General features: G+C 44.3%; 1 protein-coding gene across 2 annotated transcripts in view; it reads right to left on the reverse strand.

Annotated features, from left to right (window-relative positions):
- LOC147639723 (paramyosin) overlaps positions 1-8230 on the reverse strand; it is a 43368-nt gene extending 35138 nt beyond the window's left edge. Inside the window, exons 1-5 of one of the 2 annotated variants that reach the window (XM_086773208.1) lie at positions 7984-8110; positions 6248-7619; positions 6066-6142; positions 5849-5960; positions 5641-5766 (exon numbers count right to left, since the gene is read on the reverse strand). In XM_086773208.1, the coding sequence (XP_086629334.1) occupies positions 5641-5766; positions 5849-5960; positions 6066-6142; positions 6248-7519 (1587 nt within the window). In that variant the 5' untranslated portion in view covers positions 7520-7619; positions 7984-8110. Of the gene's footprint in view, positions 1-5640; positions 5767-5848; positions 5961-6065; positions 6143-6247 lie in introns of both variants that reach the window. The other variant, XM_086773199.1, reaches the window with a different exon arrangement.
- Between the last annotated feature and the right edge of the window lie 4306 nt (positions 8231-12536).

The following is a 12536-nucleotide window of genomic DNA, read 5'->3' on the forward strand; positions in this document are numbered from 1 at the left end:
CCCCCGTCCAGACCGGAGGATCACAAGATTGACCTCCTCCCAAGCTCGGAACCCCCGAGCAAGTTTCCGTATCGCCTTTCTAAGGCAATGGAATCGGAGTTGGACCGCCAACTCCAAGAATTGTTGCAAGCTGGCTTCATCCGCCCCAGCGTGTCGCCATTTGCAGCACCGATCTTGTTTGTCAAGAAGAAAGATGGGTCTTCTCGGTTGTGTGTCGATTATCGTGCACTCAACAAGCTGACTATCAAGAGCAGATTCCCGATGCCTCGAATTGACTATATTCTCGAGAGGCTGAATGGAGCTAAGGTGTTCTCCAAACTGGATTTAAAGAGTGGGTACCACCAGGTTCGGATTGTTGAGGGGGACATCCCCAAGACAGCTTTCCGTACAGAACGGGCCCACTATGAATTTGTGGTTATGCCATTTGAATTGACGAACGCCCCAGCTACATTTAACCGCATGATGATGCGTATTTTCCGGGAGTTGATTGGAGTGTGTGTGTTCATATTTCTGGACGACATACTCATATTTTCAGCTACGGTTGAGCAGCATGACATTGATGTGGAGAAAGTCCTGAAGTTGCTGGAAAGCAACGAGCTCTATGTCAATGAAAAGAAGTCAGAATTTTATCTGTTCCAGGTACATTACTTGGGATATATAATCAGTGCCGAAGGCATTCGACTTGATCCGGCTAAAGTGGCCGAGATTGTTAACTGGGAAGTACCTCAGACCGCTTATGACATTAGATCATTTGTGGGTATATGCCAGGCATATTCCACCCACATTGACAAGTTTTCTGATCTCTCGGCAGACCTCACAGATCTGCTAAAGGGAGTGAAAACAAGGAGGCAAAAGATTCGAATGACTCCACGAGCGTTGGAGGCATTCCAGAACCTCAAGGTGGCTTTGTCTAAAGCGCCTTGTTTAGTCCTTGCCTCGTGGGACGAACCATTTCAGGTGATCACCGATGCGAGTAACATCGCAATTGGAGGTGTATTGCAACAGAATGGTCATCCAGTAGCTTACATGTCTCGTAAGTTACTGCCCGCCGAAAAGAACTACTCAGTCTATGATCGTGAACTCCTAGCAGTTATACAGGCCTTGAAACATTGGAAACATTTCTTGTATGGCCGTGACTTCGAGGTCCGCACGGACCATCAGGCATTGCGCTGGATTCAGACGATGCCAAGTGCACAGTGGAGTGATCGACAACACCGCTGGAGTCAGATTTCCAGCAGTTCGGTGGCATGATTGAGTACCTTCCAGGAAAGGCCAATCCAGTGGCCGATGCTTTAAGCAGGAAGGAACAAGTATCTGCGATTCAGACCACTAGACTTGACCTTGTTGGTACAGGACTAGAAGACATGAAGCACACGTACGCGGATTCCGAGGAATTCGGTACACAGTGGGAACAGGCATTTGATGCCACAGGACCATGCCATTTTCTGATACGCGATGGTTGGCTTTTCTACAAAGGCCGACTGTGTGTCATGAAATCATTCCGGGCAGCTCTTCTCCATGATGCCCATGACGCCATTACAGGTGGTCATAGGGGCATGAATTCGACCCTGGAGAAATTAGAACGGCAATACTATTGGCCAAAGATGAGGCGTGATGTGTTTACATATGTACAACGCTGTGACATTTGTCAAAAGGTGAAAGCTCCTCGTGGAAAGAAGATAGGGTTGTTACAGCCTTTGCCGATTCCTGAGGGTCCTTTCCAGGACATTTCGATGGACTTTGTGACAAATCTGCCTCCCAGTCCGAGTAAGCGTAATACACAGTGTTTAACTATTGTTGACAGGTTCAGCAAATTTGTTATGCTTATTCCTTGCAGGGCCAATGTGACCGCCGAGGATGTTGCCCAGCTATTCATTCGGCATTGGTACCGATTGGTGGGATTCCTAGGACCATAGTGTCAAACCGAGATGCCAAGTTTACCAGTCATTTTTGGAGGGCATTGTTTGATAATTTTGGTACTAAGTTGAATTTTTCCAGTGCATTCCACCCACAGACAGATGGCCAGATAGAGATATACAACCAGTTGGCCTTTGATGTGCTGAAGTGTTATGTCCACGATCAGCAAGGTAAGTGGGAATCGTTTCTGCCTTTAGTTCAAGCTGTTTTGAATGACTCTTTTTCTTCAGCTATTGGCAGGACTCCATATGAGGCAGCGTTTGGAAGGCCTTTCCAGTCGTTGTTAACCAGGACTTCGTCTTCAGTACCACAGGCGAACAGAGTGACGGAGTCTTACCAGGAGATCCTAGAGTCCGTTAAAGACAGATTGGCTAAAGCGCAAGAGGCCTACACTCGACAGGCCAATAAAGACCGAAGGGACATGAAGTTTTCGGAAGGGGATTGGGTGTATCTTCGGATTATGAAGCAAAGATTGAAGCAGGTGGGCAAGCGATGCCCAAAGTTGTCTTTCAGGAGCTTCGGACCATTTCCCACCCGGAAAAAGATTAATGAGGTGTCTATGCAGTTAAAGCTACCTCCGAGTTGGACTATGCACGATGTATTTCATGTCAGTTGGTTAAAGCCATATGCAGGTCCACCCCCTTCAGAGGTCAAAGACGAAGCGGAACCAGACATCATTGATGAAGCTGAAGTAATGGTTCCAGAACAGATCCTTCTGCACCGTTTCAAGCATGGCTCCGGCCGAAGACTACGACAGTTCCTCACGAAGTTTCAGGACCGAGGAACTCATGAAGCGGTATGGCTCGACAAAGAATTTTTCGAAGACTATCCGGCATTATTGACGGATTATTTGAAGGCTATGCAGCTTCCGTCAAGTTAAGCAGAAGGGGATGTCACGTGCATCCCGCACTTGGATGCCACGTAGACATTTCTGTAAAGAAGGTGCAGGACCTAGGATGGTGAACTGGTCCCATGTGAGCCCAGTCCGGGACGAGTCAGCCAGGGATCCATCTCAGTCGTCCGAGGTCAGGTGTGCATTGTCCTGCACATGAGTCCAAGGTCAGGTGTGCACTGTCCTGCACATGAAGCAGTGCCAGTCCGCGCTGTGAGTCTCCCTCTGGAATGATGTCAGATGTTCTGTGTATCTGGTTTGCAACTGGATGCCAGGCCTCTGTAGGCATGTAGGTTTGCCTATTATTGGGCATTTTATGTATTTTTCTCTTCTTTTATGAGTCATGGACAGTCAGCTTGTCCCTAGAGGCAGTCGGCCAGTTCACTCATGCACTATATCTCTTATTATTCACTAAATCATCCAATCCCTTGCACAAGTTCAACATTCTCTTGCTGGCCAATTGCCATTGTAAAGCTTCAAGCTAATATAAAAGGTGATCTTGTCCACAAGCTCTCTCTACTCTCTCTTGTCTTGTTTATGCTTCCGCCTGTGCATTCTCCAACATGATCTTGGTACAACACGGCACCAATGCCTCTTCCACATGCATCCACTCTTATAGTGAAAGGCTTGGAGAAATCCCGGCATACCAAAATAGGAGCCAAAGGAAGCATCTTTTTAAACTCTTCCAAGCTCTTATGGGCTTTAGCATCCCAAAAGAATGCCTCTTTCTTCAACTTGTCTATCAATGGAGCCACCATGTGAGCATATTTCTCAATGAACCTCTCATAGAAAGTTGAAAGACCTAAGAATCCCCTCAACTGAGTGATATTGGTGGAAGTAGGCCAATTCCTTACACATTCCACCTTCTTGGGATCCACCCTTATGCCATCTTTGCCCACAATGTGACCAAGGTACCTCACTTCATTTGCCATGAACGTACACTTGCTCTCTTTGGCATACAAATGGCTGGCTCTCAATGTATCCAAGACTTTACGCACATGAACCAAGTGCTCCTCTTCACTCTTGCTATACACCAATATGTCATCAAAGAAAACCAATACAAACTTGAAGAGGAATGGTTGAAGCACTTTGTTCATCAAGGCTTGAAAAGTGGCAGGTGCATTGCATGATCCAATCAGCATCACCATGAAGTGATAGAGACCCCTCATTCATTCATCATCCATTGATTAGTCAAGCATCATTGAGTCATGGAGAGCTCAAGAGTTGTGCTACCATTGAGAAACTCTAGTTCATCATTGTAATTATTTCATGATAAGTAATACACGGTAGATTATGTCATCTTCTCTACTCTGTAGAGAGCATGAAGAAGAAGCAATTTGTTGCATGGGTTCAAGTCTCTTATTAAACGCTAATCGCTATCAATCAATCATAAACACGCTTCTACAAGCACCCATGTTACACCGAATCCACTTCATTCGACCACGTGGTCTCACCTGCACAGAATGCAGAAATGAAGTACAATCAGGGGTAGCCCAAGACCATCCCACTGCACCCTCTCAAAGCACAGAATATTGGGAATAAGGGGCAGACATGGGGGGCAACCCCTAGGCAGACACTGGAAGTTTCCACTTCCACCCCTGCCACACCTGTACCTAGACTTGCCATAGTTGAGAAAGCCACACAGGGCATAACAGATGGACATTTGAACCAAACAGAAAGGGCTCAGTATCAGCGTGAGAACTGTTGTTTCGGATACAATGACGCAAACTGTGTGATAATGCCCCAAGAACCCAGTCCTTCCACCAAAGTGTCAACCCTGGTAGTTGTTGCCATGTTTGAACCCGTCAAGTCTCCCCCACCCGAACCAGTTGTCGATTCTGTCATTTGTACAGTAGAGGTTCAGCCTTTGGGGCTTACACCTAATCTTGAAACTCAGCAGCAGGGAACTCCCATCAAGGAAAAACAACCCTTAAGTGCCGTGGCACTATAGCAAGACACCCCATTATAATCTCTTTGACTATGGCAGTATAGCAAGACACCCCATTATAATCTCTTTCTATGGCAGTACAGAGGATGTCATTTCTGAGCGACTTGCTCACCGAGCTACCTTCAATTTGACTCCAATAGACAGGATAGTCACTGGATTTAGCAATGGAATGCATCTACAGGTTACGTGCATTGCCCAAAAGGCAGCACTAGTATTCCCACAGGTAGAGTTTATAGACAATTTCTTGGTTACACCATTGCTTGGTGCAGACATGACTTTGGGTGTAAAATGATTCAGATAATTCAGCCATCCATTTTATGGTCATCGTGTACAGATCTGCTCCCTGTACACAGTCCTACTCACATTTTAGGCCCTGCCAGATCACAGAGGCGATAGAGGGCACTCAGATGCACCGTTCCCAAATTCTCTGCTGCATATGGATGGATATTATTCATAATTTCATGGCCACCTGGTCCAGGATCCAAGGATCTTCCAGATCAACTAGGGCAAAGAAGAGGAGTTTCCTGTCTGAGTGGAAAGATTGTCCTTTCTTCTCAGAGACCTCTTCTGCTTTCAACTGCCAAAGCTTTATGATCCGGTAGTTTTTTCATGCCTAATAAGTTCCTCTTCCCCCCCCCCACCCCCAAAAAAAAAAAAAAAAACAGTTCATGAATTTCTCATAACTAGATTTGCACGACAACAAGATGCTGTCACATGCCTCTTTTTCTTTAGCAAAAGAACTTCAGTGTGAGCTGTAAACCCTTGTCAAGGCTTAACTTAGCACTTAACTATCAAACAGAACCCTGCTCTGTGGACTTTAAATCTAGGTAGAAAGATACAAGATCTCTTGTTTCAGGTTCTCCTCTACTCGAGAAACATTTACCTCTTCTTGGCATCTCTCCACCTCCTCGAGCACAGCACCCCCAGCTTCCGCTTCTTTCGTAGCAGCTTGCTTCCAGCGAAGAATCTCCTCCTGTGCTGCTGCCAAATCCATGTTGAGGCCCTCGATCTACAAGTAACAAAGAAACCTTATGTTTCACAAACCCAAAATCCTGAGCTTTTAAAATCTGATGAAGTGTAGCTAGCTATACCTGGTCTTGAGCAAGAGACTGCTTTTCGTCGAGCTCTTGTATTTTGGAGGTTTTTTGTGTAAGTTCTTTCGCTTGACGTTCTGAGGCCACTCTTAGACACTCCACTTCCCCCCTAAAAGGAAAAACATGACAAATTAATATAAAACAAAATCCTGAGTAATGATTTCACAATTGCAAAGGTTGCACTCTTAATCAAGTTTGTTCTATCAACAGAAACCTTGCAACAGCTAGAGATTGTTGCAGCTCAAAGATCTCCTGTCTCAGGTTTTTAACCTCGTTCTCTAATGCAGAAGCCTGTTCAGGTACAACAGCAATCCAATTTTATTGAGTGTTGGCCCTTACAACTTAACCATAGGAATGTGTTTTTTTTTAAAAAACACTTCTATAGATAGTACACACCATGTTGATGGCTTCCCCTGTCTTTAATTCATCAATAGAAGGTTTCTCCTTTCTGTCACCCGATAGTCTACTGTTGGAGACGGCATCTGACACCTCTTGCTTGTTTGCAAGAGCACTTCTAAGAAAACTAGTGATTTGTTCTTTTTCTGTTATAAGCCGGGTTATTGTGCCCTCTAAATTGTCCATTTCCTTCTTCTTGATCTCTCTATGCTCTCTCAAAGTAACCCCTAGTTTTGAACAACTCTCAACAAACTCTTTCAACCTCGTTACACAATCTTGAAGGCCTTCCTCAGGCTCAGCACGGATAGATGAAGGGGATAGCCTATTATTGGCTGACAAGGTGGATGGTGAGTCAGCAAGATTTGCAACTGCCTCGTTGCTTTTGGAAAGAAGATTTGACAATTGCAAAATGGCATCTTTCATTTTGTCAATCTTACGGTTTGCATCCTGGGCTTCGATTTTGAACACCTCAGCTTGCTCTGCGGCTTGGGATAGTTTATTGGACATCTCTTGCTCAACCTCAGAGACTCTACCTTCTTTCTCAGAAGCCAGCTTTTTCCATCTCTCCAGCTCCAAGGACTTTTGAGATACTTCATCTTTCAGGCTCTGGATGGACGCCTCCATTTCCGAAACTTCTATCGCCATCTGGTAGTTGTGCTGCTCCATCTGCTCACGCAACTCTGATCTGTTTTTGAGTGCAATCTCATGCTGTCTTGCTAGCTCTTCCACTATGTCTTCTGCTCTCTTTGTGTAGCCATAGGCGATCGCAGCAACACCTGTATGTGATGATGATCTTGGAAGGTTTCCTGGCAGGTTTTTGATGGAGCTCATCCTAGTTGTGATCTTTTCAGCACCTTCAACAAGTAATCTGGCAGCTACTTCAATCTCCGATCTTGAGGAATCCCTAGCTTTGTTTGCCTCGTCTCTCTGTCTGCAGAGACCATCTTTCACCTTGAGGGCCTCATCTCTTTGCTGAGCAAACTCATCTCTCTGTCTAATGGCTTCATTGAGCTGTTTCGCAAGCTCTTCTTTCGATCTCTGTGCTTCTTCTTTCTGCTTGATGGCTTCTTCTTTCTGCCTGGAAGCATCCTGTGTGTAGTTTTTAAAACGCATCACCAATTCTGCTTTTGCGGCCTCTGCTGCTTTCTTTGCCTGTCTCTCTGTCTCAAGCTCTGCAAGCACCGATTTCAAGCTGCCCGCAGCAGATGGTAAAATGATGGGAGATGCATCATCTTCCAGATCACTCAGAGCTTCCTCTTCGCCACTTCCCATGGATGGTCAGCCAGAGACTATGATACAAGAAGACGGTGACGATGATCCAGAACCTTATATTCACATGCTCAGAATACCAATTTTTGTAGCCCTGATGTTCCTGCAAACATTACCAGTTTCTGTAGCCCTAAGATTACCGCAGCTATAGTGAAAGAAAGTTTCAGAATACCAGCTTCTAAAACCCTAATGTTGCTGACGCAGGTTTCCCAGTGCCAACCTCTGTTTCAGAATGCCAACCCCTGTAACCCTCATGAGCTACATCTACAGTCTTCAAATACTAGTTTCTGTAAGCCTCAGCTATGGTGGAAGCAGAGTTTGTGTAACCTAATATTTCGACAGCTATGGCGAAATCAGGCTTTCCGTAAACCTGACATCAGAACCCTAAACCCGTGCTAATATTTCTTGGAAGAAATCAAACGAAAATTCTACTGCTAATCCAGAGAATTCAGATGAAGCAAACCGACCTGGACCCGAGTCTTTGATGTTAAAATCGACGACTCGATGGCTCAAAAACGACGATTGCAAGCAAAAGGGCTAGCACATGCCACGCTGTACAGACAGGTTAGCCTTGAACCGGGGCTTTATCCAGCGTGTCAATGCCACGTGGTATGTAACACCACGGTCAATGTCGATCAAAGAATACTTGCTATAACTTGAACTACCCTTGGATTTGAAAAGTTTTATTAACGGTTTATCAAAGCCCCTAGAGAGGAGATTGAAGGTTGAAGGTCCAAGAAACCTTAAAGCAACTCTAGCTCAAGCACTCTAATGGAAGAGGGTGTTGGAAGATGATGGGGAATCTCCTTTAGTAGTGAAACCTACTCCACCTTTGGTTCCTCCTACAAGGACTACTACTTTAGGTATCTACTTCTCTCCCTTCCCACAACATTTCCTCCACCAATGCTTAGTTCTAGCAAGTAGCCACCATCTTAGCTTCAACTATCTGTTTACGGCTCTTAGACACCCAATCAAGAGGAGGGGGAAAGGAGATGTGCACCAATGAAAGATCAAACACTACTTGTTACCAATGTGGGGAAAAGGGACACTATAGGGACCCACATGTAAACATCTTGGGTTTAGATGATTCCTTGTAAAACCTAGAATTATTTGGGGCTAAGAGGACAAGGGGTAGTGAAACCTCACCACCTAGAAGGAGGGGAAGGCTAAAGAAGTTAGAAAGGAATGAGCCTAGCAAAAGAGATTTAAGGATAAGGGGGACAAAGAAATTGGAAGTTAGAAAGGAATGAGTCTAGCAAGGGAGATTGAAAGATAAGGGAGAAGGGAGAAAGTAGTAAAAGGAGATTGAAATGAAAGATAAGGAAGGGGGGGGAATATTGAGAAGGGAGAAAGCAGTAAAAGGTCTAGAAAACCTAGGAAGCACATTCATCCTCCTAAGGATTTGGTGATTGGAGAGAGGGAAACAAACTAGTCCAATGTGAAAGATCCATGGTACCCATAACTCTATTAGCCCTCAACCCACAAATCAGGAAGGAAATTCCTCAATGTGTGTGTCACTCAAGCCACACAAGAAAAACAAAGCCATGCATGGCTTGAAAAGTTAAGATGCTTTCATCAAATGTTGACCGTTTTGCTCACACAATAGACGATGAAATTCAAGGGATAAGGGTTCTTGTGTGGATGGTGGTGGAGCTTCATATGCAATAATGTGGTAACTACATATATGTATGATAAAATGCACTAGGAAACACTGGTAAGAAGAATCAAAGTGCTTGATGATTGTCAAATTCCTCCAAGTGGAGTGGTTGAAGAAGTTTAAGTAATACTATTTGGTGTAACACTTGTGGATTTTCATGTTATGGATCTAGGAGACGTTACAGAGGACTATCCGTTGATCTTGGGAAGAAGAAGTTCAAGTAATACTATTCAATGTAACACGTGGATTTTCATGTTATGGATCTAGGAGAGGCTGTAGAGAACTATTTGGAGAACTATTTGTTGATCTTGGGAAAACCGTGGGTATGAAAGATCAATGTCGTAAGTTACTGGGGAACTAGGCATGGACCTAGGTGATTCCCAAGTAAAAAATCCATTGATTTTCATGTTATGGATCTAGGAGGCATTGTAGAGAACTATCCATTGATCTTGGGAAGCCCGTGGGTATGAAAGATCAATGCCGTAAGTTACCGGGGAACTAAGCATGGACTTAGGTGATAGTAAAAAATCTAGTGCACGAGGAGTTAGAGAAATAATGAAAGCAGCCATGACTTCTTTAGGTGAGGAGAAAGATTCTAAGGACACGTCTCAAGTTTCTAAGGACATGTCTCAAGAAGACATTGATGCAAAGGTATACACAATTGGTATAGAGGATCCAATTAGTCATGAAAAGTCAAATCATTCTCCACCTTCACTAACAACCTCATCTCTTAAAGAGGCCAAGAATACACCATCATTAGCATTAGCCACTAATTTGGCTCCATACTCATGCTTAATTAAGCTCCCACACTAAGGGCCACCTCCCCCCACTTTTAGGTGCATTAAATGCTAATTATTACTACAAACCATCCACTTTTGCATTAAATGCTACTAGCCCACTTGAAGGAGGCGCCTACTTTTAAACAAGTTTGGGGTTGATTCTTATTCACATTACACTTCTTTTTATGCATACAAGCTACATCAAATCCCCCTACATTATATCCTAAGGTTTCATGCCCCTCCCTTATCACACCTTTTATCAATTCTATTTTTTAACATTTACTAGGAAGAACATTCATTGTATTGCTAAAAAATGGTGCTTTGAAGAGGAGAATCCTAGGGGGGTTTCCTTGTGGAAGGTCTGTTAAATGGAGCCAATTCTTTATAGAGTTCGATTTTGATGTCAAAGCAGTAAAAGGTGGAGCTATTGCCTTAAAGAATGAATTATTATACTTTGAGGAGGAAGAGTTATATAGTGTCTTGCCTATGCTTGCCTTTGGTTTGGATGAGGAAGAGTGTTTTGCCTATGCTTACCTTTGGTTTGGATGAGGAAGAGTGTTTTGTCTATGCTTGTCTTTCGTTTGGATGAGGATGCATATGTAGAAGTGAGGACTTATTTTTATCCCTTGAATACCATAGCTAGAGAGAAAATAAAAATCTGCCTAGATACTAGGTGCTTCCCCCTCTTGGACAATGTGCTATATGGCTGTTAATTAACTCGGTCTCTTCCCTCCCTTTCCCTCTCTCACTCTCTCTAGGAGAGAGAGTGTGGTGTGGGCTATATCCATCTCTATATCCTCCTCTCTCATTCTCCCATCCTCTCTCTCTCTCTCTCCCTTTCACTCTCCCACCCTCCCTCTCTCTCCTCTCTCTCTCTCCCTCCCTTTCACTCTCCCACCCTCCCTCTCTTTCTCTCCTTGTCCCACCACCGCCCAGTCGACACCACCCTCTCTCTCCTTCTCCCGCCCTCTTCCCTCCCCCTCTTTCTTCCCTCCCTTTCACTCTCCCACCCTCCCTCTCTCTCCCTCTCTCTCCATCCCTTTCACTCTCCCTCCCTCTCTATCCTTCTCTTACCTCCTATCCTCCTTCCCTCTCTTGCTCTCTATGTCCTCCTCTCCCTCTCTATCCTTCTCTTACCTCTTATGCCCTTTCCCTCTCTTGCTCTCTATATCCTCCTCTATCTCTCTATCCATCTCTTTTCTCACTCTCTCTATCCTTCTCTCTCTCTCTCTCTCTCTCTCTCTCTCTCTCTCTCTATTCTCCCCCCTCTCTCTCTCTATCCTTCTCTTGGCTCTCTCTCTCTCTCTCTCTCTCTCTCTCTCTCTCTCTCTCCTTCTCTTACCTCCTATCCTTCTCTTGGCTCTCTCTCTCTCTCTCTCTCTCTCTCTCTCTCTCTCTCTCTCTCTCTCTCTCTCTCTCTCTCTCTCTCTCTCTCTCCTTTTTTTTGCTCACTCTCTCTATATTTCCTCTCTACCCTTCTCTCTCACTCTTTCAGTCCCTTTCTTTGCTCACTCTCTTTATCCTCCCTCTCCCTCTTTCCTTCTCTTTGCTCTCGCTCCCTCTCTCGCTTTCTCTCTCACTCACTCTTTCTGTCCTTCTCTTTGCTCACTCTCTCTATATTTCTTTCTCATTTCTCAACAAAGCTTACTTAACTCATGTTTTGCATACAGATCCTCAAGTCTACAAATGCTTCACTACCTTATTCATCCACACATTGTAGAAAATGTCGATTCTTTATTGGTTCATCACACAATCATAAACAATTGCTACAAATAAGATCATGACCCAGTCACTTGAATATTCACAAATAAATATATTTACTGCACTACAATGAAATCTTCATCAAGACACCCTCCACTGCATCCTCTTCGCGACGATTAATACAAACAATGTTCATGCCTAATTTTTGTGCTACCATAGCATAATCTCCACATCCAGCATAAAGCTCTACTAATACTTGCCCTTGCTTACATGAAGGCTTAACAAGCTATCCCAAAAGTCATATCCACGCTGAGATCCACCTGTAAAGAAAACATCTCTCTTAATTCCACCAAAAAATGTAAGGCCCTTATTTAGGAGCGCGTGAAGAGTTAACTCCATACCTCGCCATGCCGTCCCATCTGGGCGTTTGCCCCAGTGCATCATGTTGCAAGGATCAATGATATAATTAGGTGAGAAAGGTTGTGTATAGTTTTGTCCAACTTATGCTCATGAAGGTAGTAGCGAGACGAGGGTATGTATCTGCACAAGAGTATGAGATGGTTTTTTGTGGCAAAAGTGATGCTCAATGGAAACCTCTATGGTTAGTATTTCTTACCTCTTGTCCAAAGGCCCTTCCAATTTGCATTGTACATCGCACATTCACCAAGGTGTCCAAGGAGAAGCCAGAACGCTCAGCGTGAGCTATAAACTATTGTTGTCTAAGATGGTCTCACAAATCTGAAGCAATGCATGCTCCTCTCCATCTACATGGCATTAATTAGAATGACATACACAAAAAATGTAAGCATAACACGCGCACACGCAACATATGCACAATAACACACAAGGTCTTAAAGAAGGGAAAATAATCTCATCACTCACA

The sequence above is a fragment of the Cibotium barometz genome, chromosome 3 (assembly GCF_041138505.1).
Source record: "Cibotium barometz isolate CiBa-2024 chromosome 3, ASM4113850v1, whole genome shotgun sequence".
Taxonomy (NCBI): Eukaryota; Viridiplantae; Streptophyta; class Polypodiopsida; order Cyatheales; family Cibotiaceae; genus Cibotium; species Cibotium barometz.